This window comes from Oncorhynchus mykiss, chromosome 30 (assembly GCF_013265735.2).
Source record: "Oncorhynchus mykiss isolate Arlee chromosome 30, USDA_OmykA_1.1, whole genome shotgun sequence".
Taxonomy (NCBI): Eukaryota; Metazoa; Chordata; class Actinopteri; order Salmoniformes; family Salmonidae; genus Oncorhynchus; species Oncorhynchus mykiss.
In genome coordinates, this window is record NC_050570.1 from 37,324,952 (window position 1) to 37,351,187 (window position 26,236).

At 41.4% G+C, this 26,236-nt stretch overlaps 1 protein-coding gene across 2 annotated transcripts in view; it reads right to left on the reverse strand.

Annotated features, from left to right (window-relative positions):
* Positions 1–26,236, reverse strand: part of LOC110521790 (collagen alpha-1(XXIV) chain) — a 183,833-nt gene that overhangs the window by 151,856 nt on the left and 5,741 nt on the right. For both annotated transcript variants that reach the window (XM_036968553.1, XM_036968554.1), the window contains exon 2: positions 4,674–4,738. In XM_036968553.1, coding sequence (XP_036824448.1) covers positions 4,674–4,738 — 65 coding nt within the window. The remainder of the gene's footprint in view (positions 1–4,673; positions 4,739–26,236) is intronic.

Below are 26,236 nucleotides of genomic sequence, written 5' to 3' on the forward strand. Positions count from 1 at the left end.
CCGTTTCAATGTGGGACCTTTATTTTGAAGGCAAACCGCAAATTCCACTATTGTGGCTAGCTTCACATACTGTGCTGGTCACTGTTGAAAATGACGTATGTACTGATTTCTGGCTTTTTCGTGTGGAGGCATGCATCCAAGACTTAGGTCGGCTAGCCGCTATAAGGGACATATAGGTCAAATCAAATCATATCATATTATATTTGTCAAATGCATCGAATGCAACTGTGATTACTTACAAGCCCCTAAAACCTCTTTGGGATTTGGGGCAGCATTGGGAGGTTTGAATGAAAAGCTTGCCCAGAGTAAACTGCCTATTACTCAGGCCCAGAAGCTAGAATATGCATATAATAAGTTAATTAATTAAACACTCTAAAGTTTTCAAAACTGTTAAAATAATGTCTGTGAGTATAACAGAACTCATATGGCAGGTGAAAACCTGAGAAAAATCCAACCAGGAAGTGGGAATTCTGAGGTTTGTAGTTTTCAAGTGAATGCCTATCGAATATCCAGTGTCTGTGGGGTCAGATTGCACTTCCCAAGGCTTCCAGTAGATTGTTGTTGTTTCAGGCTTCTATTGTGAAAGGGGAGTGAATAAGAGCACTCAGAGTAAGTGGCTCAGCTGAAAGTCATGAGTTGTTTATGGAGAGTGGCCATGAGTGAGACGTTCGTTCCCTTTCCTTTCTAATGAAAACAATATTGTCCGGTTTAAACATTATTGAGTATTTATGATAAAAACACAGTAAGGTTTGATTAGAAACATCATTTGACATGTTTCTACGAACTTTAATGGAACTTTTTTTTTTTTGACTTTTCGTCTAGATGCTTTGTGCATATGGATTACTGAACTAAACGAGCGAACAAAAAGGAGGTTTTTGGACGTAAAGATGAACTTTATTGAACAAAACAAACATTTATTGTGTAACATGGAGTCCTGGGAGTGCCAGCAGATGAAGATCATCAAAGGTAAGTGATTAATTTTAAAGCTATTTCTGAATTTTGTGACACCTCTCCTTGGCTGGAAAATGTCTGTATGGTTTTTGTGGCTAGGCGCTGTCCTAACATAATCGCATGGTGTGCTTTCGCCGTAAAGCCTTTTTGAAATCGGACACAGCGGCTGGATTAACAAGTTTATCTTTAATCCTATGTATAACACTTGTATCTTTCATCAATGTTTATGATGAGTATTTCTGTAATTAGATTTGGCTCTCTGCAATGTCACTGGATGTTTGTTTGAGACAATGCATTACTGAACATAACGCGCCAATTTAAACAGAGGTGTTTGGACATAAAAATTAACTTTATCAAACAAAACAAACATTTATTGTGTAACATTGAGTCGTGGGAGTGCCACCAGATGAAGATCATCAAAGGTTAGTGATTCATTTTAACGCTATTTCTGAATTTTGTGACACCTCTCTGGAAAATGTATGTATGGTTTTTGTGGCTATGCGCTGTCCTAACATAATCGCATGGTGTCCTTTCGCAGTAAAGCCTTTTTGAAATCGGACATTGTAGTTGGATTAACAATAAGTTTCTTTAAAATGGTGTATACTACATGTACAGTGGGGCAAAAAAGTATTTAGTCAACCACCAATTGTGCAAGTTCTCCCACTTAAAAAGATGAGAGGCCTGTAATTTTCATCATAGGTATCAACTATGACAGACAAAATGAGAAGAGAAAAATCCAGAAAATCACATTGTAGGATTTTTAATGAATTTATTAGCAAATTATGGTGGAAAATTAGTATTTGGTCACCTACAAACAAGCAAGATTTCTGGCTCTCACAGACCTGTAACTTCTTCTTTAAGAGGCTCCTCTGTCCTCCAATCGTAACCTGTATTAATGGCACCTGTTTGAGCTTTGTTATCAGTATAAAAGACACCTGTCCACAACCTCAAACAGTCACACTCCAAACTCCACTATGGCCAAGACCAAAGAGCTGTCAAAGGACATCAGAAACAAAATTGTAGACCTGCACCAGGCTGGCAAGACTGAATCTGCAATAGGTAAGCAGCTTGGTTTGAAGAAATCAACTGTGGGAGCAATTATTAGGAAATGGAAGACATACAAGACCACTGATAATCTCCCTCGATCTGGGGCTCCACGCAAGATCTCACCCCGTGGGGTCAAAATGATCACAAGAACGGTGAGCAAAAATCCCAGAACCACACTGGGGGACCTAGTGAATGACCTGCAGAGAGCTGGGACCAAAGTAACAAAGCCTACCATCAGTAACACATTACGCCGCCAGGGACTCAAATCCTGCAGTGCCAGACGTGTCCCCCTGCTTAAGCCAGTCTGAAGTTTGCTAGAGAGCATTTGGATGATCCAGAAGAAGATTGGGAGAATGTCATATGGTCAGATGAAACCAAATTATAACTTTTTGGTAAAGACTCAACTCATCGTGTTTGGAGGACAAAGAATGCTGAGTTGCATCCAAAGAACACCATAAATACTGTGAAGCATGGGGGTGGAAACATCATGCTTTGGTGCTGTTTTTCTGCAAAGGGACCAGGACGACTGATCCGTTTAAAGGAAAGAATGAATGGGGCCATGTATCGTGAGATTTTGAGTGAAAACCTCCTTCCATCAGCAAGGGCATTGAAGATGAAACGTGGCTGGGTCTTTCAGCATGACAATGATCCCAAACACACCGCCCGGGCAACGAAGGAGTGGCTTCGTAAGAAGCATGTCAAGGTCCTGGAGTGGCCTAGCCAGTCTCCAGATCTCAACCCCATAGTAAATCTTTGGAGGGAGTTGGAAGTCCGTGTTGCCCAGCAACAGCCCCAAACATCACTGCTCTAGAGGAGATCTGCATGGAGGAATGGGCCAAAATACCAGCAACAGTGTGTGAAAACCTTGTGAAGACTTACAGAAAACGTTTGACCTCTGTCATTGCCAACAAAGGGTATATAACAAAGTATTGAGATAAACTTTTGTTATTGACCAAATACTTATTTTCCACCATAATTTGCAAATAAATTCCTAAAAAATCCTACAATGTGATTTTCTGGATTTTTTTTCTCATTTTGACTGTCATAGTTGAAGTGTACATATGACGAAATTACAGGCCTCTCTCATCTTTTTAAGTGGGAGAACTTGCACAATTGGTGGCTGACTAAATACTTTTTTGCCCCACTGTACCTCGGCCTAAACATCAGCGCCACAGGTAACTTCCACAAAGCTGTGAATGATCTGCGAGACAAGGCAAGAAGGGCCTTCTATACCATCAAAAGAAACATAAAAATCAACATCCCAATTAGGATCTGGCGAAAAATACTTGAATTAGTTATAGAACCCATTACGGTTGTGAGGTCTGGGGTCCGCTCACCAACCAAGAATTTACTAAACGGGACAAACACCAAATTGAGGCTATGCATGCAAAATTCTGCAAAAATATCCTCAGTATACAACGTAAAACACCAAATAATGCATGCAGAGCAGAATTAGGCCGATAACCACTAATGGTCAAAATCCAGAAAAGAGCCATTACATTCTTCCACCACCAAAAAGGAAGGGATTTCCAAACCTTTCATAACAATGCCATCACCTACAGAGAGATGAGCCTGGAGAAGAGTCCCCTAAACAAGATGGTTCTGGGGCTCTGTTCACAAACACAAACAGACCCCACAGAGACCCAGGACAGCAACACAATTAGACCCAACCAAATCATGAGAGAACTAAACCATTATTACAAATTAACATTGAGAAAGGCCACCATAGGCAGACCTAGCTATCAAGAGAAGACAGGATATGTGCACACTGCCCACAAAATGAGGTGGAAACTGAGCCAAATGTATGACCATATCAGAGACACATATTTCCCTCAGATTAAACAGACCCATAAAGAATTCGAAATATGGGAGTTGTGATAAACTATTGGGTGAAATACCACAGTGTCCCATCACAGCAGCAAGGTTTGTGACCTGTTGCCACAAATACAACCCATATTTGTCTCTTTATTTTCCCTTTTGTACTTTAACTATTTGCAAATAATATATGTGAAATGTCTTATTCTTTTGTAACTTTTGAGAGGGAGAGAGAGAGAGAGAGAGAGAGACTGACTATTTGGGCTGTCTCTGCCTGTATTCTAGGACCTGAGGAGCAAGAGCATGTAAAGAAGGGTTTTAAAAAAGAATGGGAAGAGGAGAGTAGCTCCACATACCAATAATAACACATAACAAAGAAGATTTCCTGTCCTTGATGATAGCATAATGTCATAAATCACTTATTTTACGTAGTATCATTCTCTGGGCAAGTTTGAACCCTAAAACAATGGCAACAACAAATTAGAAGTGCTGGCATTCTCCAACTCTACAACCAGGAGTCAGTATTCACCCTCCCTCTCAGATACTGCCTGGTGCCAACAAGTGAAATGTCACTTGGTCCAACTAAGACCCATGCCTATCACACCCACACAAGGCCCCTGTAACACTCAACACTTTGAATGGCTGAACTGTTTCCATTTGGAAGAAAGAACAGGCCATCGTAAACCAGGCTTTTGTGAAGTGACATCCCTTTAAAGCTAGAGAAGGTCACTCTCTCATCCACAACAGACGACAAATATATGGCAACAGAAATGGCTAATGGATGTGGGTCAGACATAGGTTTGGTGTAGACTGTTACAATGTAGAGATGGAGTTGAGATGGGGAGGTGGAGGCTGCTTACCTTGTGCTCGGTAGTCTTCTTCTGCAGACAATGTGCATATTGACAGGAGCAGGAGGAGGGTTCCCCTACAGGGACAAACAACACAGTTAGTCAAGGAAAGGAACATGGGAAACAAATACGAGACATCCTTGATTTGAGTCAATGGATCCAAGTCGCAAATCATACCTAAAGAGCCAAGTAAGATACTAACCATACAGCATGGATACTGCGCTCGGAGTCTTCATTACGACCCAAACATCTAATCATAGTTAGTCTATAGGTCACAATCTGCAGTGCTGCTATGGCCACTGGGAAGCAGTGTCTGTCCACACTGCAATCAGACCGTAAGTCATAAATCAACAACAAACAAAACATTTCATGCAACTGACATTGAGGACATTATGGTTCCGTCACAGCTGATATACTCTGAACTGTGGAATACTATTTGGCAGGAGAAATTGTGGGAAAGAAACTAAGGGAAAGTACCAGACCTGAGGTAACTATAGTTTCAATTATGCTTTGTGTAAAGTATTTTTTGGTGGGTAGGGGACCAAAATGTTAGTTTGGACGCGACTACATCTATTTTAATACAGATACCCCAACAATGACTACTTTTTAAAACTATTTGAATAAAGATCTCCAAAAGTAACAAAACAATTTAACAATTAGAATACAGATCTGAGAAAGCAACTACTTTATAAACAATATTTGAATACAGATCTCAGGAAGTGACTACTTTTCATAAACTATATGATTAGCTGCCTTCAACTAATGGTGGGGTTGTATCTGGAACTGCATGTTAAAGATAGAAATGAACAGAACCCCTATACTATTACAATCTATCTGACTGTCGTAATTGATCTACCCTATACATTTACAGTATTCTGAACATTCTGTAAATGTCCATTCTCCTGAATGATATTTTGTACTGCTAAGTATACATAAGGTGATGCTCAACTACTGTACGACACTTTCAGCATGCCACTGAAAAGGTTGAAAGCTGCTATTCATTTTATCATACCTGAAAATATTGCAGAGAAATTCAAAGCCATTTGCAAACAACAACAAAAAAGTTGGATGCTTAGCAAAAAAAACTACTTCAAACTTCTTTGTCCAGTGTTCTGGTTTCAAACACACACGATAAGATATTTAAAGGGGTAGTTTTTTCGGGAATAGAAACTAACATGATTTTTCACCTACCTTGGCTGTAGTTGATTCCAGAAGGCAGTTTTTAGATATTTAGTTTCCTTTCAACACTTAATAGCCATATTTTATTACCGTTACAGTTTTGTTACCGCATTATCAACACTTAACATTAAACTGTTCTTGTGCCCATGTAATAAAACTGCCATTACTTTTGGAGCAACATTTTATTAGCATGTTGTTACATAATTCTTTGGTAATTACAATTTAATTGTATTTGTATTTATTATGGATCCCCGTTCTTCCTGGGGTCCAGCAAAATTAAGGTAGATATATATACAATCTTAAAAACATTACAATAAATCTCACACCGCATATCTACATCACAAAATCTATGTGCATGTGTGTGTATAGTGCGTATGTTTTGCCTTGCGAAAGTATTCGGCCCCCTTGAACCTTTTGCCACATTTCAGGCTTCAAACATAAAGATATGAAACTGTATTTTTTGTGAAGAATCAACAACAAGTGGGACACAATCATGAAGTGGAACGACATTTATTGGATATTTCAAACTTTTTTAACAAATCAAAAATTGAAAAATTGGGCGTGCAAAATTATTCAGCCCCTTTACTTTCAGTGCAGCAAACTCTCTCCAGAAGTTCAGTGAGGATCTCTGAATGATCCAATGTTGACCTAAATGACTAATGATGATAAATACAATCCACCTGTGTGTAATCAAGTCTCCGTATAAATGCACCTGCACTGTGATAGTCTCAGAGGTCCGTTAAAAGTGCAGAGAGCATCATGAAGAACAAGGAACACACCAGGCAGGTCCGAGATACTGTTGTGAAGAAGTTTAAAGCCGGATTTGGATACAAAAAGATTTCCCAAGCTTTAAACATCCCAAGGAGCACTGTGCAAGCGATAATATTGAAATGGAAGGAGTATCAGACCACTGCAAATCTACCAAGACCTGGCCGTCCCTCTAAACTTTCAGCTCATACAAGGAGAATACTGATCAGAGATGCAGCCAAGAGGCCCATGATCACTCTGGATGAACTGCAGAGATCTACAGCTGAGGTGGGAGACTCTGTCCATAGGACAACAATCAGTCGTATATTGCACAAATCTGGCCTTTGTGGAAGAGTGGCAAGAAGAAAGCCATTTCTTAAAGATATCCATAAAAAGTGTTGTTTAAAGTTTGCCACAAGCCACCTGGGAGACACACCAAACATGTGGAGGAAGGTGCTCTGGTCAGATGAAACCAAAATTGAACTTTTTGGCAACAATGCAAAACGTTATGTTTGGCGTAAAAGCAACACAGCTGAACACACCATCCCCACTGTCAAACATGGTGGTGGCAGCATCATGGTTTGGGCCTGCTTTTCTTCAGCAGGGACAGGGAAGATGGTTAAAATTGATGGGAAGATGGATGGAGCCAAATACAGGACCATTCTGGAAGAAAACCTGATGGAGTCTGCAAAAGACCTGAGACTGGGATGGAGATTTGTCTTCCAACAAGACAATGATCCAAAACATAAAGCAAAATCTACAATGGAATGGTTAAAAAATAAACATATCCAGGTGTTAGAATGGCCAAGTCAAAGTCCAGACCTGAATCCAATCGAGAATCTGTGGAAAGAACTGAAAACTGCTGTTCACAAATGCTCTCCATCCAACCTCACTGAGCTCGAGCTGTTTTGCAAGGAGGAATGGGAAAAATGTTCAGTCTCTCGATGTGCAAAACTGATAAGAGACATACCCCAAGCGACTTACAGCTGTATTCGCAGCAAAAGGTGGCGCTACAAAGTATTAACTTAAGGGGGCTGAATAATTTTGCACGCCCAATTTTTCAGTTTTTGATTTGTTAAAAAAGTTTGAAATATCCAATAAATGTCGTTCCACTTCATGATTGTGTCCCACTTGTTGTTGATTCTTCACAAAAAAATACAGTTTTATATCTTTATGTTTGAAGCCTGAAATGTGGCAAAAGGTCGCAAAGTTCAAGGGGGCCGAATACTTTCGCAAGGCACTGTATGCACTTCTTTTCCTGTGTGTCTCTTCACAGTCCCTGCTGTACAATAAGGTGTATTTTTATCCAATTTGTTTTTAAATCTGATTTTACTGCTTTCATTGAGTTACTTGATGTGAAATAGTGTTCCATGTATTCATGGCTTTATGTAGTACTGTGCACCTCCCATCGTCTGTTCTTGACTTGGGGACTGTGAAGAGACCTCTGGTGGCATGTCTTGTGGGTTATGCATGGGTGTCTGAGCTGTGTGCTAGTAGTTTAAACAGACAGATCAGTGCATTCAACATGTCAATACAAGTAGTGATGAAGTCAATCTCTCCTCTACTTTGAGCCAAGAGAGATTGACATGCATATTTTTTATGTTAGCTCTCCATGCACATCTAAGAGCCAGCCGTGCTGCCCTGTTCTGGGCCAATTGTAATTTTCCTAACTCCCTCTTCACTTGTAGGACATGCCCTGCCCTGTAGGACATGCCCTGCCCTGTAGGACATGCCCTGTTCATAGCGTTAAGATGGCAGAGCAACACTTTATTATGGACAAACCTCTCCCCATCTTAACTATTGTTCAAAGAAAAATCTAATCGTATTTGTAACATGCGCCGTTTAGACCGCATTTGACAAAGGTGTAGACCTTACCGTGAAATACTTATACTTTAATGTACAAAGTACAGATGGCCATTTGATTAATTGTTCTGCCGTCTTATGGCTTGGGGGGGTAGAAGCTGCTAACCTCTACGGGATCCCCCCCGGTTGAGCTAACGCGTAGGTTAATATGATTAGCATGAGGTTGTAAGTAACATGAACATTTCACAGGACACAGACATATCTGATATGGGCAGAAAGCTTACATTCTTGTTAATCTAACTGCACTGTCCAATTTACAGTAGCTATTACAGTGAAAGAATACCATTCTATTGTTTGAGGAGAGTGCACAGTTATGAGCTTGAAAATGTATTAATAAAACCAATTAGACACATTTGGGCAGTCTTGATACAACATTTTGAACAGAAAAGCAATGGTTCATTGAATCTGTCTAAAACGTTGCACATACACTGCTGCCATCTAGTGGCCAAAATCTAAATTGCACCTAACCTGGAATAGTACATTATGGAATTTCTCTTGCATTTCAAAGATGATGGGACAAAAAAATTTAAAAGCATGTTTTACTTTGTAATATCTTTTACCAGATATAATGTGTTATATTCTCCTACATTAATTTCAAATTTCCACAAACGTCAAAGTCTTTCCTTTCAAACGGTATAAAGAAAATGCATATCCTTGCTTCAGGTCCTGAGCTACCGGCAGTTAAGATTTAGGTATGTCATTTCAGGCAAAAATGTCAAATACGGGTAAGATCCTTAATTAACAAAGGCTTCCAAAATGGCAGCAACTACTGGGCAAAACAGACCTAAAGTACATGGCAAATGCTCAACCATTTAAGGTTTAAGATTAGCTGTAACTCCAATCTGTTCCTTATAGAAATTAATGGAGACCTATAACCATATAGCAGTTCAATTGGTACAGAATTCTCACTCACGGGTGAAACAAATACAGTCTCTGAAAAGGCACGCCTCAACATATGTTAATGAGACAGAAACAACAATACCCTGAACCCACTAGTGGTCAAAAAGTTTTTGGCGCTCCAAAGATCTGGAACTGTATTCTGTGGGGTGGAATTACAGTACCATTCAAAATACAGAAATTCTTTCCCCAGCCAAAACATTTTCCCACAATGCACCATCATTTACAGTATGCTGCAGTTAAACATTTCAGAGTATTTTACTGTTGATAATACACAAAATTACTGTATAAATACCATAGAGAGAGAGAAAGAGACAAAGTGATAGACAGACAGAGGGATAAAGAATAGAGCGAAAGAAGAAAGAGAGAGTGAGGGGAGAGGAAATAGAAGGAACAACACTTGAGATCCTGTCACCTGTTCCCCATCGAGATACCGGTGTTTTTGTATTTCTTATTTCACCTTTATTTAACCAGGTAGGTTTGCAACTGCGACCTGGCCAAGATAAAGCATAGCAATTCGACACATACAACAACAGAGTTACACATGGAATAAACAAAACATAGTCAATAATACAGTAGAACAAAAGAAAACAAAAAGTCTATATACAGTGAGTGCAAAAGAGGTAAGATAAGGGAGTTAAGGCAATAAATATGCCATGGTGGCAAAGTATTTACAATATAGCAATTAAACACTGGAATGGAAGATGTGCAGAAGATGAATGTGCAAGTAGAGATACTAGGGTGCAAAGGAGCAAGATAAATAAATTAATTCAGTATGGGGATGAGGTAGGTAGATAGATGGGCTGTTGGCAGCAGAGAACTGGAAGGAAAGACAACCAAAGGAGGAATTGGCTTTGGGGGTGACCAGTGATATATACCTGCTGGAGCGCGTGCTACGAGTGGGTGCTGCTATGGTGACCAGTGAGCTGAAATAAGGCGGGGCTTTACCTAGCAGAGACTTGTAGATAACCTGTAGCCAGTGGGTTTGGCGACGAGTATGAAGCGAGGGCCAACCAACGAGAGTGTTCAGGCCGCAATGGTGGGTAGTGTATGGGGATTTGGTGACAAAACAGATGGCACTGTGATAGACTGCATCCAGTTTGTTGAGTAGAGTGTTGGAGGCTATTTTATAGATGACATCACCGAGGGTATGTTTGGCAGCATGAGTGAAGGATGCTTTAATGCGATACAGGAAGCCAATTCTATATTTAATTGTGGATTAGAGATGCTTAATGTGAGTCTGGAAGGAGAGTTTACAGTCTAGCCAGACAACTAGGTATTTGTAGTTGTCCACGTATTCTAAGTCAGAGCCGTCCAAAGTAGTGATGCTGGACGGGCGAGCAGGTGCGGGCAGTGATCGGTTGAATAGCATGCATTTAGTTTTACTTGCGTTTAAGAGCAGTTGGAGGCCACGGAAGAAGAGTTGTATGGCATTGAAGCTCGTCTGGAGGTTAGTTAACAATGTCCAAGGAGGGGCCATAAGTATACAGAATGGTGTCGTCTGCATAGAGGTGTACCAGAGAATCACCAGCAGCAAGAGCAACATCATTGATGTATACAGAGAAGAGTCGGCCCGAGGATTGAACCCTGTGGCACCCCCATAGAGACTGCCAGAGTTCCGGACAACAGGCCCTCCGATTTGACACACTGAGCTCTATCAGAGAAGTAGGTGGTAAACCAGGCGAGGCAATCATTTTAGAAACCAAGGCTGTCGAGTCTGCCAATAAGAATGTGGTGATTGACAGAGTCGTAAGCCTTGGCCAGGTCGATGAATACGGCTGCACAGTAATGTCTCTTATCGATGGCGGTTATGATGCCCTTAAGGACCTTGAGCATGGCTGAGGTGCACCCATGACCAGCTCTGAAACCAGATTGCATAGCGGAGAAGGTACGGTGGGATTCAAAATGGTCGGTAATCTGTTCGTTAACTTGGCTTTCGAAGACCTTAATAAAAAGACAGGGTAGGATAGATATAGGTCTGTAGCAGTTTGGGTCTAGAGTGTCACCCCCTTTGAAGAGGGGGATGACCGCGGCAGCTTTCCAATCTATGGGAATCTCAGACGATACGAAAGAGAGGTTGAACAGGCTAGTAATAGGGGTTGCAACAATTTTGGCAGATCATTTTAGAAAGAGAGGGTCCAGATTGTCTAGCCCGGCTGATTATTTTAGGGGTCCAGATTTTGCAGCTCTTTCAGAACATCAGCTATCTGGATTTGGGTAAAGGAGAAATGGTGGGGGCTTTGGCGGGTTGCCTTGGAGGGTGCCGGGCAGTTGACCGGGGTAGGGGTAGCCAGGTGGAAAGCATAGCCAGCCGTAGAGAAATGCTTATTGAAATTCTCTATTATATTGGATTTATCGGTGGTGACAGTGTTTCCTAGCCTCAGAGCAGTGGGCAGCTGGGAGGAGGTGCTTTTATTCTCCATGGACTTTACAGTGTCCCAGAACTTTTTATGAGTTGGTACTACAGGATGCAAATTTCTGTTTGAAAAAGCTAGCCTTAGCTTTCCTAACTGCCTGTGTATATTTGTTCCTAACTTCCCTGAAAGTTGCATATCACGGGGGCTATTCGATGCTAATGCAGAACGCCACAGGATGTTTTTGTGCTGGTCAAGGGCAGACAGGTCTGGAGTTAACCAAGGACTATATCTATTCCTAGTTCTACATTTTTTTAATTGGGCATGCCTATTTAAGATGGTGAGGAAGGCACTTTTAAAGAATAGCCAGGCATCATCTACTGACGGGATGAGGTCAATGTCATTACAGGATACCCCGGCCAGGTCAATTAGAAAGGCCTGCTCGCAGAAGTGTTTTAGGGAGCGTTTGACAGTGATGAGGGGTGGTCGTTTGTTCGCAGACCCATTACGGATGCAGGCAATGAGGCAGTGATCACTGAGATCTTGATTGAAAACAGCAGAGGTGTATTTGGAGGGCGAGTTAGTTAGCATGACATCTATGAGGGTGCCCGTGTTTACGGATTTGGAGTTGTACCTGGTAGGTTCATTGATAATTTGTGTGAGATTGAGGGCATCAAGTTTGGATTGTAGGATGGCCGGGGTGTTAAGCATGTCCCAGTTTAGGTCACCTAGTAGTACGAGCGCAGAAGATAGATGGGAGCAATAAATTCAAATATGGTATCGAGGGCACAGCTGGGGACAGAGGGGGGTCTATAGCAAGCGGCAACAGTGAGAGACTTGTTTCTGGAAAGGTGCATTTTTAGAAGTAGAAGCTTGAATTGTTTGGGTACAGACTTGGATAGTAATACAGAACTCTGCAGGCTATCTTTGCAGTAGATTGCAACACCGCCCCCTTTGGCAGTTCTATCTTGGCGGAAAATGTTATAGTTAGGGATGGAGATTTCAAGGCTTTTGGTGGTTTTCCTAAGCCAGGATTCAGACACGACTAAGACATTGGCAGAGTGTGCTAAAGCAGTGAGTAAAACAAACTTAGGGAGTAGTCTTCAAATGTTAACATGCATGAAACCAAGGCTTTTACGGTTACAGAAGTAAACAAATGAGAGCACCTGGGGAGTGGGAGTGGAGCTAGGCACCGCAGGACCTGGATTAACCTCTACATCACCAGAGGAACACAGGAGAAGTAGGATAAGGGTACGGCTAAATGCTATACGACCTGGCCGTCTAGCATGTTTCGGAACAGAGAGTAAAAAGAACAGGTTTCTGGGCATGATAGCATAGATTCGAGGCATAGTGTACAGACAAAGGTAAGGTAGGATGTGAGTACATTGGAGGTAAACCTAGGCATTGAGTAATGATGAGAGAGATATAGAGAGACGTTTAAACCAGGTGATGTCATCATATATGTAGGAGGTGGGACAACATGGTTGATTAAGGCATACTGAGCAGGGCTAGAGGCTCTACAGTGAAATAAGACAGTAATCACTAACCAGGACAGTAATGGACGAGGCAAACTGATATTAGAGAGAGGCATGCGTAGCCAAGTGAACATATGGGTCCAGTGGGTGGTTGGGCTGACTGGGGACACGGCAATTCAGACAGTTAGCAGGCTGATACTAACGGGCTAACAGTTAGTAGGCGGGGCTAAACAAGCTAGCAGTTAGCAGACCGGGGCTGGCAAGCTAGCAGACCGGGTTAGCAAGCAAGCAGTTAGCAGGGACTAGCAGTTAGCAGACCGGGGAAGGCAAGCTAGCAGTTAGCAGACCGGGGCAGGCAAGCTAGCAGTTAGCAGACCGGGGCTAGCAAGTTAGCCTTTGGGGGACGTTGCGATGGGGGTAAGTCTGTTTTTGCCTCTTTGTGCGGTGACGTTGATAGACCAGTCGTGGAATTAGTAGGGTTCCAAGTAGCTCTAGGTAGCTAGCAGGCCTAGCAGGTTAGCAGAATGGCCCTTCAGCGGGCGTCACGCCTAAGGGGCCTGTTGGAATCCTCGGGCAGATTATGTCGGTATTCCAGTCGTAGAGGATCAGTGGTTTCTGTGCCCCGTACCGGCAGTAGAAGGGGTCCGGATATTGTAGCCCAGAAGTAAGCTGGCCGGGCTAGCTTCAGGCTAATTGGTGCTTGCTACGGGATGGAAACGCTAGCCAGGAGTGGTCACCCGGGATTGCGGTTAGCTAGTTGCGAAGATCCAGATGTTCAGAGTTTGCGGTAGGAATCTGGGGATATGGAGAGAAATAGGTCCGTTATGCTCTGGTTTGAGTCACGTTGTTCGAACTGGCGAGAGCTTTCCGAGCTAAAGTTTAGCTGATGACAACTAGCAATGGTTTGCTGACTGATAGCTGGTAGGTAGTTAGCCGGCTAGCTTCAGTTAAGGTATTCCAGATCCGAAGTAAATAGAAACACTTTAGAAAAAAGCAGATCCACGCCACATTGGGTAAGGCGGGTTGCAGGAGAGTATTTAGAAGTTGAGGTTTAGGAAAATATTTTAAAAAGATATGCGAATAAAAAGATGTAAAAAGATATATACAAGGGACACGACAGGACAAAGACGTCTGACTGCTACGCCATCTTGGAAGTAACATTCCACTACTGGCAATACAGACACAAACCCCCCCCCCCCCCCCCCCCCACACACTCGAGAAACTGAAAAAAGAGGGGGAACATATAGGCTATATGCATACAATTATTAATCTGTCATTTATAAGGCCATCTTGGCAAGGTTTAAAATTGGAAACACTTCCACTGAGTGTACAAAACCTTAGGAACACATTCCTAATATTGAGTTACACCCCCCTTTGCCCTCAGAACAGCCTCAATTCGTCGGGTTACAAATACTTTTGTAAAAAAAGTAAAACTAGATGATTACTTCGATGATTACTTTTAAATTAAGAAAAAAAATCTTGGACACTTTGTTTTCACAACGACATTCAAATCAGCATTGAAAAAAGGTGCAAGTGTAAGTTTGTTCAACCTGAGCGAGTCTGACCACAAGTCAGAGACCACTATGATGACACACCAAATGTGTTTGATGGATCGCGGGAAAAGAGCAGGAATAGGCTCTTGTAGGCTACAGTCCAAGCTATGTCTTCCAATGGTGCAACTGCATCCAAAGATTATCCAACTTGAATAAATTCTTGGGAGGAAAGGATGAAAGCAGTGGTGTAGTCTGCGGCGATACGGATATCACTTATTTTTGTTAACGACATCGTGCATTGATGTGAATCACACTGCTGCTCTCTCATTTAGTTATTTGCGCTTCACGGATTGTGGTTGTTGTGGACGGCTGTTCACAAATTTAAATGTGTATTTGAACACAACAATGTTTGAATTCAAGAAATGTAAACTGCCTATCAATCATTGTTTTTGAAACCAGTAGACAGTCAGAGAAAAATCTGCTCTTGGACAGCTTCGTAGTGCAGATCCAAGTCTATGGAATAAAAGTGGGGCTTTTATTGCTCAATCCAATTCATGCTGATAAAAAAAATCAATCCATTTGCCTAATGGACACATGCTCAAACTTGCACACTTTTGATAGAATTAAAGAATTAAATTAAATCTGTAGTTGCTACATCCATTTTTGGATTTATAAATTATATATATTTATACATCAGTGGATTCTAGAATAATGTAACTCATGAAGTTAGTTCAGAACCCAAAATATAAGTTTGTTTTACTCCAATGTTTGTAAATATTATAAATGTGAACAAACAATAATCTTTATGTCATGGATGGTCAGTCCTTGCATCCATAGTTCTGTCTATTAATCTGAGAGTGGTTACATTTCTCCAGACCCATCCCTCAGCTTTTTACAAAAACAGAGGCGGGGAAACCGTTTTGTTATTGTTTCATCTGTGGATTTGCCCTTTAAACAGCTGCACACTATCAAGATATCAAAGTGTCACCAACAAAAAAGGTAAACAATAGGCCTATAGCAAATGCAGCATATGGCATTCATTTTTCACGTGTAAATAGCACTTTTCAATAGTGCTCTAAGCATGCCATTTCATGAGCGCAGCATTTATTTTCAACTCTAATCAATGAGCCCAATCAGTCCTCCATGACAACAAAATCATAAACAGAGTAGGGCTGGCTAAGGTCATTCTTAGGTAAAACAATTTGGCTTAGCTATACTTTTCCAGTCCTATTCATGTAGATCAAGGGCTATAACATTTATTGGAATGACTGGAATTCTGATATACTTTGGTTTTTAATGTAAAGATATCATTTAATCGTATTATTATATTCTTCTAATGCCACTTAAGGGGAAAGTAATCAGATTACGTTACTGATTACAATTTTGGACAGGTAACTAGTAACTATAATGGATTACATTTAGAAAGTAACCTACCCAACCCTGCCCACAGGTATAGTAGTGCACTATATATATGGAATTGGGTGCCATTTCAGGCGCAGTCTTAGGCTTCTATTCAATCTGTTGATCCTCCATAACAACTCTGGCATCATGTTCCCTCCTATAGGCTACACTGAACTCAACCACAGTGCAAACATGGTAATCCAATGGTTCTAGTACAACTGAACAAATATATGTGACAACATATCATACATTGGTATCAACTGCTAAGGTATGACGACTGCTAAGGCTTTGGATCTAGGGCTGTGATGGTCATGGTCAGTCTACTGTTCCCACATGCTTCAAGATGGCCACTATTGTTCCTGTACCCAAGAAAGCAAAGGTAACTGAACTTTGCCCCCATAGCACTCACTTCAGTCATCATGAAGTGCTTTGAGAGACTAGTCAAGGATCATATCACCTCTACCTTACCTGATACTCTAGACCCACTTCAATTTGCTTACCGCCCCAATAGATCCACAGACGATGCAATCGCCATTGCACAGCACACTGCCCTATCCCGCCTGGACAATTAGGAACACATATGTAAGAATGCTGTTCATTGACTAGAGCTCAGCATCCAACACCATAGTACACTCCACGCTCATAATTAAGCTTGAGGCTCTGGGTCTGAACCCCGCCCTCTGCAACTGGGTCCTGGATTTCCTGATGGGCCGCCCCCAGGTGTTGAAGGTAGAAAAATACATCTCCACTTAGCTGATAATCAAAACTCACACAAGGATGCGTGCTCAGCCCCATCCTGTACTCCCTGTTCGCCTATGACTGTGTGGCCGGCCACTCACAACAGTAGTAGGCCTGATTACCAACAATGATGACACAGCCTACAGTGAGGAGGTGAGGGCCCTGGGAGTTTGGTGCCAGGAAAATAACCTGTCACCCAACGTCAACAAAACAAAGGAGCTGATTGTGGACTACAGGAAACAGCAGAGGGAGCACCCCCCTATCCACATTGACAGGACAGCAGTGGAGAAGGTGGACAGCTTGAAGTTCCTCAGCGTACACATCAATGACAAACTGAAATGGTCCACACACAGAGACAGTGTGGTGAAGATCTCGCAACAGTGCCTCTTCAACCTCAGGAGTCTGAAGAAACTTGGCTTGGCACCTAAAACCCTCACAAACTTTTACAGATGCACAATAGAGGGCATCCTGTTGGGCTATATCACCGCCTGGTATGGAAACAGCACCGCCCGCAACCGCAGGGCTCTCCAGAAGGTGGTCTGCCCAATGCATCACCAGGAGCAAACTACCTGCCCTACAGAACACCTACAGCTCCCAATGTTTCAGGAAGGACATCAAGGACAACAACCACCTGAGCCACTGCCTGTTCACCCCGCTATCATCCGGAAGGCGAGGTCAGTACAGGTGCATCAAAGCTGGGACTGTGAGACTGAAGAACAGCTTCTATCTCAAGGCCATCAGACTGTTAAATGATGTTAAATAGCCATCACTAGCACCTAAGAGGCTGCTGCCCTATATACATAGACTTGGAATCACTGGCCACTTTAATAATGGAACACTAGTCGCTTTAATAATATTTACATATTTTGCATTACTCATCTCATAAGTATATACTGTATTCTATCCTGCTCGCGCAAATGCTCGCCCAAATATTTGCATATTCTTAATTCCTTTACTTTTGATTTGTGTATATTGTTGTGAAATTGTTAGATATTACTGTTAGATATTACTGCACAGCTAGAGCTAGAAACACAATCGTTTCACTACACCCATAATAACATCTGCTAAACACATGTACTGGTATTTGATTTGAACACCTTGCTTCTTTCAGCAAAGAGCTACAAAGTTTTATCACGTTGAGTCCATGTTATTGCAGAAATGGACTCAATTGCATGAATGCCGTGCAGTCCCAACTTCAGTCAGCTGTTCGTTCCACAAATAAATTCAAAATAAATGTAAAAAATCTAAATAAACAGTTATGACGGTTATTTTATTTTCCTGACTGACTTCCTCCATAACCATCGCTTACATGGTTATACAGTAATTGTGCCACGCCTATTTGGATCCTTACAAATCACGATCTTACTGTAGAAAAACAACACAAAGCAAATCGCCAAAGGCCTGCAGACAAATCACAAAAGCACAGACAAAGGTAGACTGTCAGTTTGATAGTTTCATTGTCTAAAGTGTCTATTGTTAACACATAATAACAAATCAAGACTCGACCATGTAAACCAAGCCTGGCTACATGGACTCATGGCTCCGGGCCAAACGCCACACCCCACCCACAAATGTTTGTTTATTCTCTGCAATGAGTCTGGATTTGACTCCCACCCCGACCGTTCTAGAATACGAACACATTCAGGTCGTCTGATTGGTCCCAGAAACCGATAGGTTGGCCCAGAACCAGAACACACATGGGTAAAGCAACGGTTCGAAAATAAGTCATTGCCTTTGATACTTTTATTGTTTACAGACGATCCAATCACTGATTACATTGTTTTGTACAATGCCTCTTGTTACCACGAACGATTCAGACAGAAGTATATAGTGATCGATAGAGCAGCGTAAAAATTCAGTGGGAGTCATCAGGCAAATGTGAGCCAGCAAAACAACTGCACATTTTTTTCAGTAAATGTTCTATTGACCTTTGACCTGGAAGCATTTTATGGACCTGTGGCCTGAGATGCCATCCTCTAGTCTTGTGGACATGACTGGCAGCTACAGTGCATTTGGAAAGTATTTCCGACCCTTTTGACTTTTTCCACATTTTGTTACATTACAGCCTTATTCTAAAACTGAGTAAATTGCTTATCAATCTAAACACAATACCCCATAAAAACAAAGCAAAAACTGTTTTTTAGACATTTTTGCAAATGCATTAAAAATAAATTGCACTGTATAACGTATGTCTCTGTGCTCAGTAGGGAAAGAGGTGAATGGGTTTTATGCTGGGACTTGACCCCGTGCTGTAGTCTATAAAGCCTTGTTGAGTACCAAATTGGATGGTACTTTATGTCAAACTGAAAACATACAACATAGGGAAACAACCAGCCATTTAAGACCAGTCAGTGTATAGGCTACACTCAAGGAAAATTGTAAATCCCTTCTTTCGTTGTCCTTTATTATCTAGCATTATGCTAAAAAGGAAGAAATCCTATGAATGATACAGTTGAAGTTGGAAGTTTACATACGCTTAGGTTGGAGTCCTTCAAACTTGATTTTCAGCCACTCCACAAATTTCTTGTTAACAAACTATAGTTTTGGCAAGTTGGTTAGGACATCTACTTTGTGCATGACACAAGTAATTTTTCCAACAATTGTTTTAAAGACAGATTTTCACTTATACTTCACTGGATCACAATTCCAGTGGGTCTGAAGTTTAAAAACACTAATATGACTGTGCCTTTAAAAAATTATGTCATGGCTTTAGAAGCTTCTGATAGGCTAATGATAGGCAGCATCATGGCCAATTGGAGGTGTACCTGTGGATGTATTTCAAGGCCTACCTTCAAACTCAGTACCTCAAAAAAAATGGAAGACCTCCACAAGTCTGGTTCATCCTTGGGCGCAATTTCCAAACGCCTGAAGGTAACACATTCATCTGTACAAACAATAGTACGCAAGTATAAACACCTTGGGACTACGAAGCCGTCATACCGCTCAGGAAGGAGACGCATTCTGTCTCCTAGAGATGAACGTACTTTGGAGTGAAAAGTGCAAATCAATCCCAGAACAACAGCAAATGACCCTGTGAAGATGCTGGATGAAACCGGTACAAAAGTATCTATATCCACAGTAAAACGAGTCCTATATCGACATAACCTGAAAGGCCACTCAGCAAGGAAGAAACCACTGCTCCAAAAAAAGCCAGACTATGGTTTGCAACTGAACATGGGAACAAAGATCCTACTTTTTGGAGAAATGTCCTCTGGTCTGATGAAACAAAAATAGAACTGTTTGGCCATAATGACCATCTTTATGTTTGGAGGAAAAAGGGGGATGCTTGCCAGTCGAAGAACACCATCCCAACTGTGAAGCATGGGGGTGGCAGCATCATGTTGTTTGGGTGCTTTGCTGCAGGAGGAACTGGTGCTCTTAACAAAATAGATGGCACCATGAGGAAGGAAAATTACGTGGATATTTTGAAGCAACATCTCAAGACTTCAGCCAGGACATTAAAGCTTGGTCGCAAATGGGTCTTCCAAATGGACAATGACCCTAAGCATACTTCCAAAGTTGTCGCAAAATGGCTTAAGAACAACAAAGTCAAGGTATTGGAGTGACCATGACAAAGCCCTGAACTCAATCCTATAGAAAATGTGTGGGCAGAACTGAAAAAGCGTGTGCGAGCAAGAAGGCCTACAAACCTGACTCAGTGACACCAGCTCTGTCAGGGGGAATGGGACAGAATTCACCCAACTTATTGTGGGATGCTTATGGAAGGCTTCTTGAAACGTTTGACCCAAGTTAAACAATTTAAAGGCAATGCTACCAAATACTAATTGAGTGTATGTAAACTTCTGACCCACTGGGAATGTGATGAAAATAAAAGCTGAAATAAATCATTCTCTCTACTATAATAGTGACATTTCACATTCTTAAAATAAAGTGGTGATCCTAACTGACCAAAGACAGGGAATTTTTACTAGGATTAAATGTCAGGAATTGTGAAAAACTGAGTTTAAATGTATTTGGCTAAGGTGTATGTAAACATCCTACTTCAATTGTATATATATTACAGCACTACCAATTTTATTTATATAGATTGTAAACAGAATTGGCCTAAGTATTGAACCTTGGGGCACCCCTTTATGCAACTCAAGGAACTCAGATTTGACTTCCATCCACCTTGATGGCCTGATATCTGTCATTGAGATAATTATGAAACCATTGGCAAGTATCAGTACCCAACCCTATCGGGGACAGCTTATTCAACAGAATAACATGGTCTACAGTATCAAAAGCTTTTGACTAGTCTACAAACATGGCAGCACAATTCTTTCTATCATTTAAGGCATTTGAAATATAATTTATAACAAGCATGGTAGCCATGGTGGTACTATGTTTAGATCTGAATCTGGATTGATTAACATTAAGAATACTATTTACAGATATAAAATAACGTAGCTGTTTGTTGACCAATGATTCTAGGATATTCACAAGACAATGGAGGCTGGAAATTGGTCGATAATTATTGAGGTCACTACTATCCCTGCCCTTATTGAGTTGCAGCACAAAAGCTGCTTTTCACACTTTTGGGATATTTCCTGATACTAAAGTTAAATAAAAAATGTGAGTTACTGAGCTAGCAATGAGGGGCGCTGCAAGCAAAGACGGGTCCAAATTGTCACCCCCCAATGACTTCTTGGTGTAAATAGCTGATAAAGGCAGCAAGAAATTCTGTTTCTGTGAGTTTCCAAAAATATAAACCCTGACTACCATTCCCAAAGTCATGTGAGGTGGACTGACCATCCATCGAGGCAACTGGAGGATGTATGTGGGAAGAACAGTAGGACCACGATTTATTTCAAATTTGAAACCAGCTGAGATAAAATGCTGATTGAAGGCATCACAAATATAAACTTCTCCAGTAATGATGTCGGAGTCTAAAATACTTGCTTAGATCCCGCTTTAGTGAATTAACAGTTTTCCAGAATTTAGAGGGATCACTAACTGTGTCTGTCATAGCGCTAACATGCTGACCAGACCAGACACGTCGCGTGCGCGAGCGTCTCAAAATACATTTAGAAATCCATGTTATTCAATTACTGCACCCACACTGCTCACGAGCGCCAACGAGCATCTGCGATGCCAAGGGCTAAAATAGAAGTCATTCTTATTTGTGACGCAGATCGCACTGAAAGTCTTGCCTCTCCCATCTCCTCATTGGTTTATAGAAGCAGGTACCCACGTGCCATCTCCTCATTGGTTATACCCATGCGGGTGATTGAAAGACGAGCTTTGTTGCCGGTTGTCGAGGTAATACAATGAAAGTTTAGATGCGATCACCATATAAGTTCAACGATGAAAAAGCCTGGAAGGAGGAGAGATGACTAGAAACGATTCGGTTGGCCGTTTTATGTGTGGATTAATTGTTGGAGTAGCGGTCCTTGTGCATTTCAGGTAAAATAACAACTCAATGTTTATATCCCAGGACAAATTAGCTAATATGTTTCCACCTCCATGTTTGACGTGGGGATTGTGTTCTTGGGGTCATTGGCAGCATTCCTCCTCCTCCAAACACGGCAAGTTGAGTTGATAGCGAAGAGCTCCATTTTGGTCTCATCTGACCACAACACTTTCACATAGTCGTCCTGAGCTGACAAGGTAAAGATTTGTGGTTCTGCCCTGGAACAAAGCAGTTAACCCACTATTCCCAGGCCGTCATTGAAAATAAGAATTTGTGCTTAACTGACTTGAGAGTAAAAGGGGGTGCAACTCAATATAAGGAATGTGTTAGGATAGACATTAGCTGTCCATTCAGTAGATTCATTTGAAGAAGGCTGATTACCAAAGAGGAGCTATGGATGAATGAAGTGCATGAAGTGCATGAAATGACCCAAGGTGTAACTTAATTATTCTCACAAACTCTCAAACTTCACTTCAACCATCACAGACACTGTGTAGTGGTCATCTACTATGGCAGGGTAATCACCTCAGGTAAGACATGGATGCTATAGCAAGGGCAATACAAAAACTGTTTATAGTGAACAAAAATATAAGCGCAACATGTAAAGTGTTGGTCCCATGTTTCGTGAGTTGAAATTAAAAGAGCTCAGAAATTTTCCAGAAGCACAAAAAGCTTATTTCTCTCCAATTGTGTGCACCAATTTGTTTTCATCCCTGTTAGTGAGCATTTCTCCCTTGCCAAGATAATCCATCCACCTGACAAGTGTGGCATATCAAGAAGCTGATTAAACAGCATGACCATTGCACAGGTGTATCTTGTGCTGGAGGACAATAAAAGGTTACTCTAAAATATGCAGTTTTGTCACACAACGCCACAGATGTCTCAAGTTGAGGGAGTGTGCAATTTGCATGCTGACGGCAGGAATGTCACCCAGAGCTGTTGCCAGAGAATGTAATGTTAATTTCTCTACCATAAGCCACCTCCAATGTTGTTTTATAGAATTTGGCAATATGTCCAATCGGCCTCACAACCGCAGACCATGTGTAACCACGCCAGCCCAGGACCTCCACATCTGTCTTCTTCACCTGCAGGATCATCCGAAACCAGCCACCTGGACAGCTGATGAAACTGAGGAGTATTTCTGTCTGTAATAAAGCCCATTTGTGGGGAAAAACAAATTCAGAAGGTCATACACCAACAAGGGAAAAGTAGTGGCAGGGAAAAGGCTAGTAACGTCATCCGGGAGATCAGGCAATAGGTTGATAACAGGATATCCGAGGCTAAAGTACAGGCGTCGTTAGTGAGGCAGGCAAAAACTATCATACACGGGAGGATTACATTACAAATAGAAAAACAACAAAACAAACAATACCTCACAATGATGGGGTGCAAAGAACAGAACTAAATAGTGTGTGATTATGACATACAGGTGTGTGAACAGGTGATCAGAATTCTGGTGATTGGGATCTAGAGAGTGAGCTGCATTCAGGGGATCTATGTGTTTGAGAGTGTGAGCTGGAGAGTGGGCTGGAAAGTGAGCCGCGTTCAGGGGATCTACGTGTTCGACAGTGTGAGTTGGAAGCAGACATTATAATATGGATTCAGACTTATTGACAGGAATACATTCCTGCATTTTGCTAAAAGCTGCCCAGAATCAAGTAAATAATTGTCCAATTATCACCACCAACATTACGTCAATGTAAAACTAGCAGTGCTCAAGGACACTTGACATAGAGTATACACAAATGCTTCAGGGATTTGGATTTGCAGCCTCTTGGTTGAGTGCATCAGTGTTTCTGCAGCGCCACCAGGTTTCCTTGGAACAGGTTTTACCACACTCTAAAAAAATAAGTGTATGGCTAGGATACAGTGTTTTCCCCTGGGGTACAATATAAGGAACGGTCAAAGGTGGGGGCAATGTACTGGTGGGCCTCATTAGCATATTTGGGGACATGGTCAAATATATGTGTATTTGTGGAAGTGTTGTAGCAGTTTAAGTGTTTGATGGTTATGACGATGCAAGTTGAGCACCTCTTGATGCCGTCTGTTGTGTCAACATTGTTAGAGCATGTGCCATTAATAGGTTGCACTGTAAGAAGTGAATTCTCTGGTAAATTAAGGGCAACTTGTTGCTGTGAATTTGTATTTACTTAACTATAAGTTATTGTAAAATTCACACAACTTACAGGCAACTGGCTGCCACTAGCAATACATGCTAGTAACATACTATGGCCTCGCTGACTCTTCTGTTGACAAACATTACTTGTTAATTGGCAGCATACTGTAGCCACGGCAGCCTATCAGAATATTGGAGGCGTGGCTTTCAGCAAGCTCTTTTTGGTCTCCAACGAGAGGGAATGTCATCCCAGCAAATATGCTCTGTTGTATTCTGTTCAGTAACGCTAATGCTGTGTTTACATGGTATGAGGTAGATGGTAGACGGTAAACCGGATGTCACTGTTTTCAATGAGTGCAAAACGGTGAATGTCATCATCCCCACAGTAGACGGAACATGCTGACAGAGTTCAAATATTTAAACTATCTGCCGTAGTGTTGTTTTCTACTGGATGTTGAGTTGCACCGTTTGTTTACTGAAATCACCATAGCAATGCATACCATAGTGCTGGGTTGTTGTTGGCGTCACCATCTTTCTTGCTTTCTTGTCCCGCTATGCCGACTGGTATGATGGTTTTTGTGTCCCTCATCTAAACTCAGCATACACTTGTACACTGTCAGTTCTCTAGCCTTGTTAAAGGCTGACATAAGCACATGTGATACCAAAGAGACATAATATTTCATTTATAGCTAGTTGCGACAGTATATCCTTGTAATACTCACTTCCCTTCCACAACATCAGGTCAGTGAGTGTGACAGATGAGCTACAGTAAGTTATTGCGACATTTACAATAACTGAGTTGCAGCTAGCTGACTGCAAGTTATTGAATATTAAGCTCATGAAAAATACACAGTAACATCTTAAGAGTGCAGCTCTTGATTGTCACAAGTTCTTGCACTGATTGCCAAACCAAGTGTCAAAAGAGGTGCTCAACCTTCACTAACCACGTAAACTCATACAACATTTCCACTGACGGCTGGCACAAATACAACATATTTTACACCATGTCCCCAAATATCCTAATGAGCCCAACCCAGCACATTGCCACCACCTACATTTCAAAGTGCAGTAATGATTGTACCTGACTGTACATTGAAAATATTGTGTAGAGAAATGTACCATTATGTAAGGGATAATCAACGAGGGGCTATGCATTCTATGGGATATAGTGAACGACGTGGAAGGTGTGTTTCACGACGCACTAGCGGAGTGGAAATGACCTTCCACGGAGTTGCATTGAATGTGTTCATTTGCTGGTAGAATGTGTTTAGCTGCTACGGAAGTAGCTAGCAAGTTTACTAGATAACTACAGTATTTGCTGTGGTAACCAAACAGAAGTACTAGGTTATCAAACCATCCGTACCAGCTTGCCATTATGAAAATCAAATTCAATAACGTTTTCAATTAGACTTTTGCTTTCAAAAGCAGCACAAACAGAACATGTAAGGATGAACTATAGCCATTGAATTCTACCGTACACATATACCATGCATTATAAGAAAATAATTCATGCTTTAGAATGCCCTACAAGTCAATCAGAAAGTCTTCAACAATGACATGGCATGAAATAGATTGTCTGCACATGTACCCTAAAAGGCACTGACCAGTACCATGTGAATTCCTGTGTACCTCTGAAGGTACCTTGTGTACCTTTTGAACTTTTTGTAAACCAGGGCACAACATTGTACTGTAACCATACTCTTATTTTTGAGTGTGTGGATATGTTCTTGGGAGAAAATAAGTATATGTTGGCACTGCTCAGATGTTAATTAATGCACTCCAGACCTTAGAGTTAACTAGTCCAACGCCCTAACGCCCTGCCTCAAATCAAATCAAATTTTATTTGTCACATACACATGGTTAGCAGATGTTAATGCGAGTGTAGCGAAATGCTTGTGC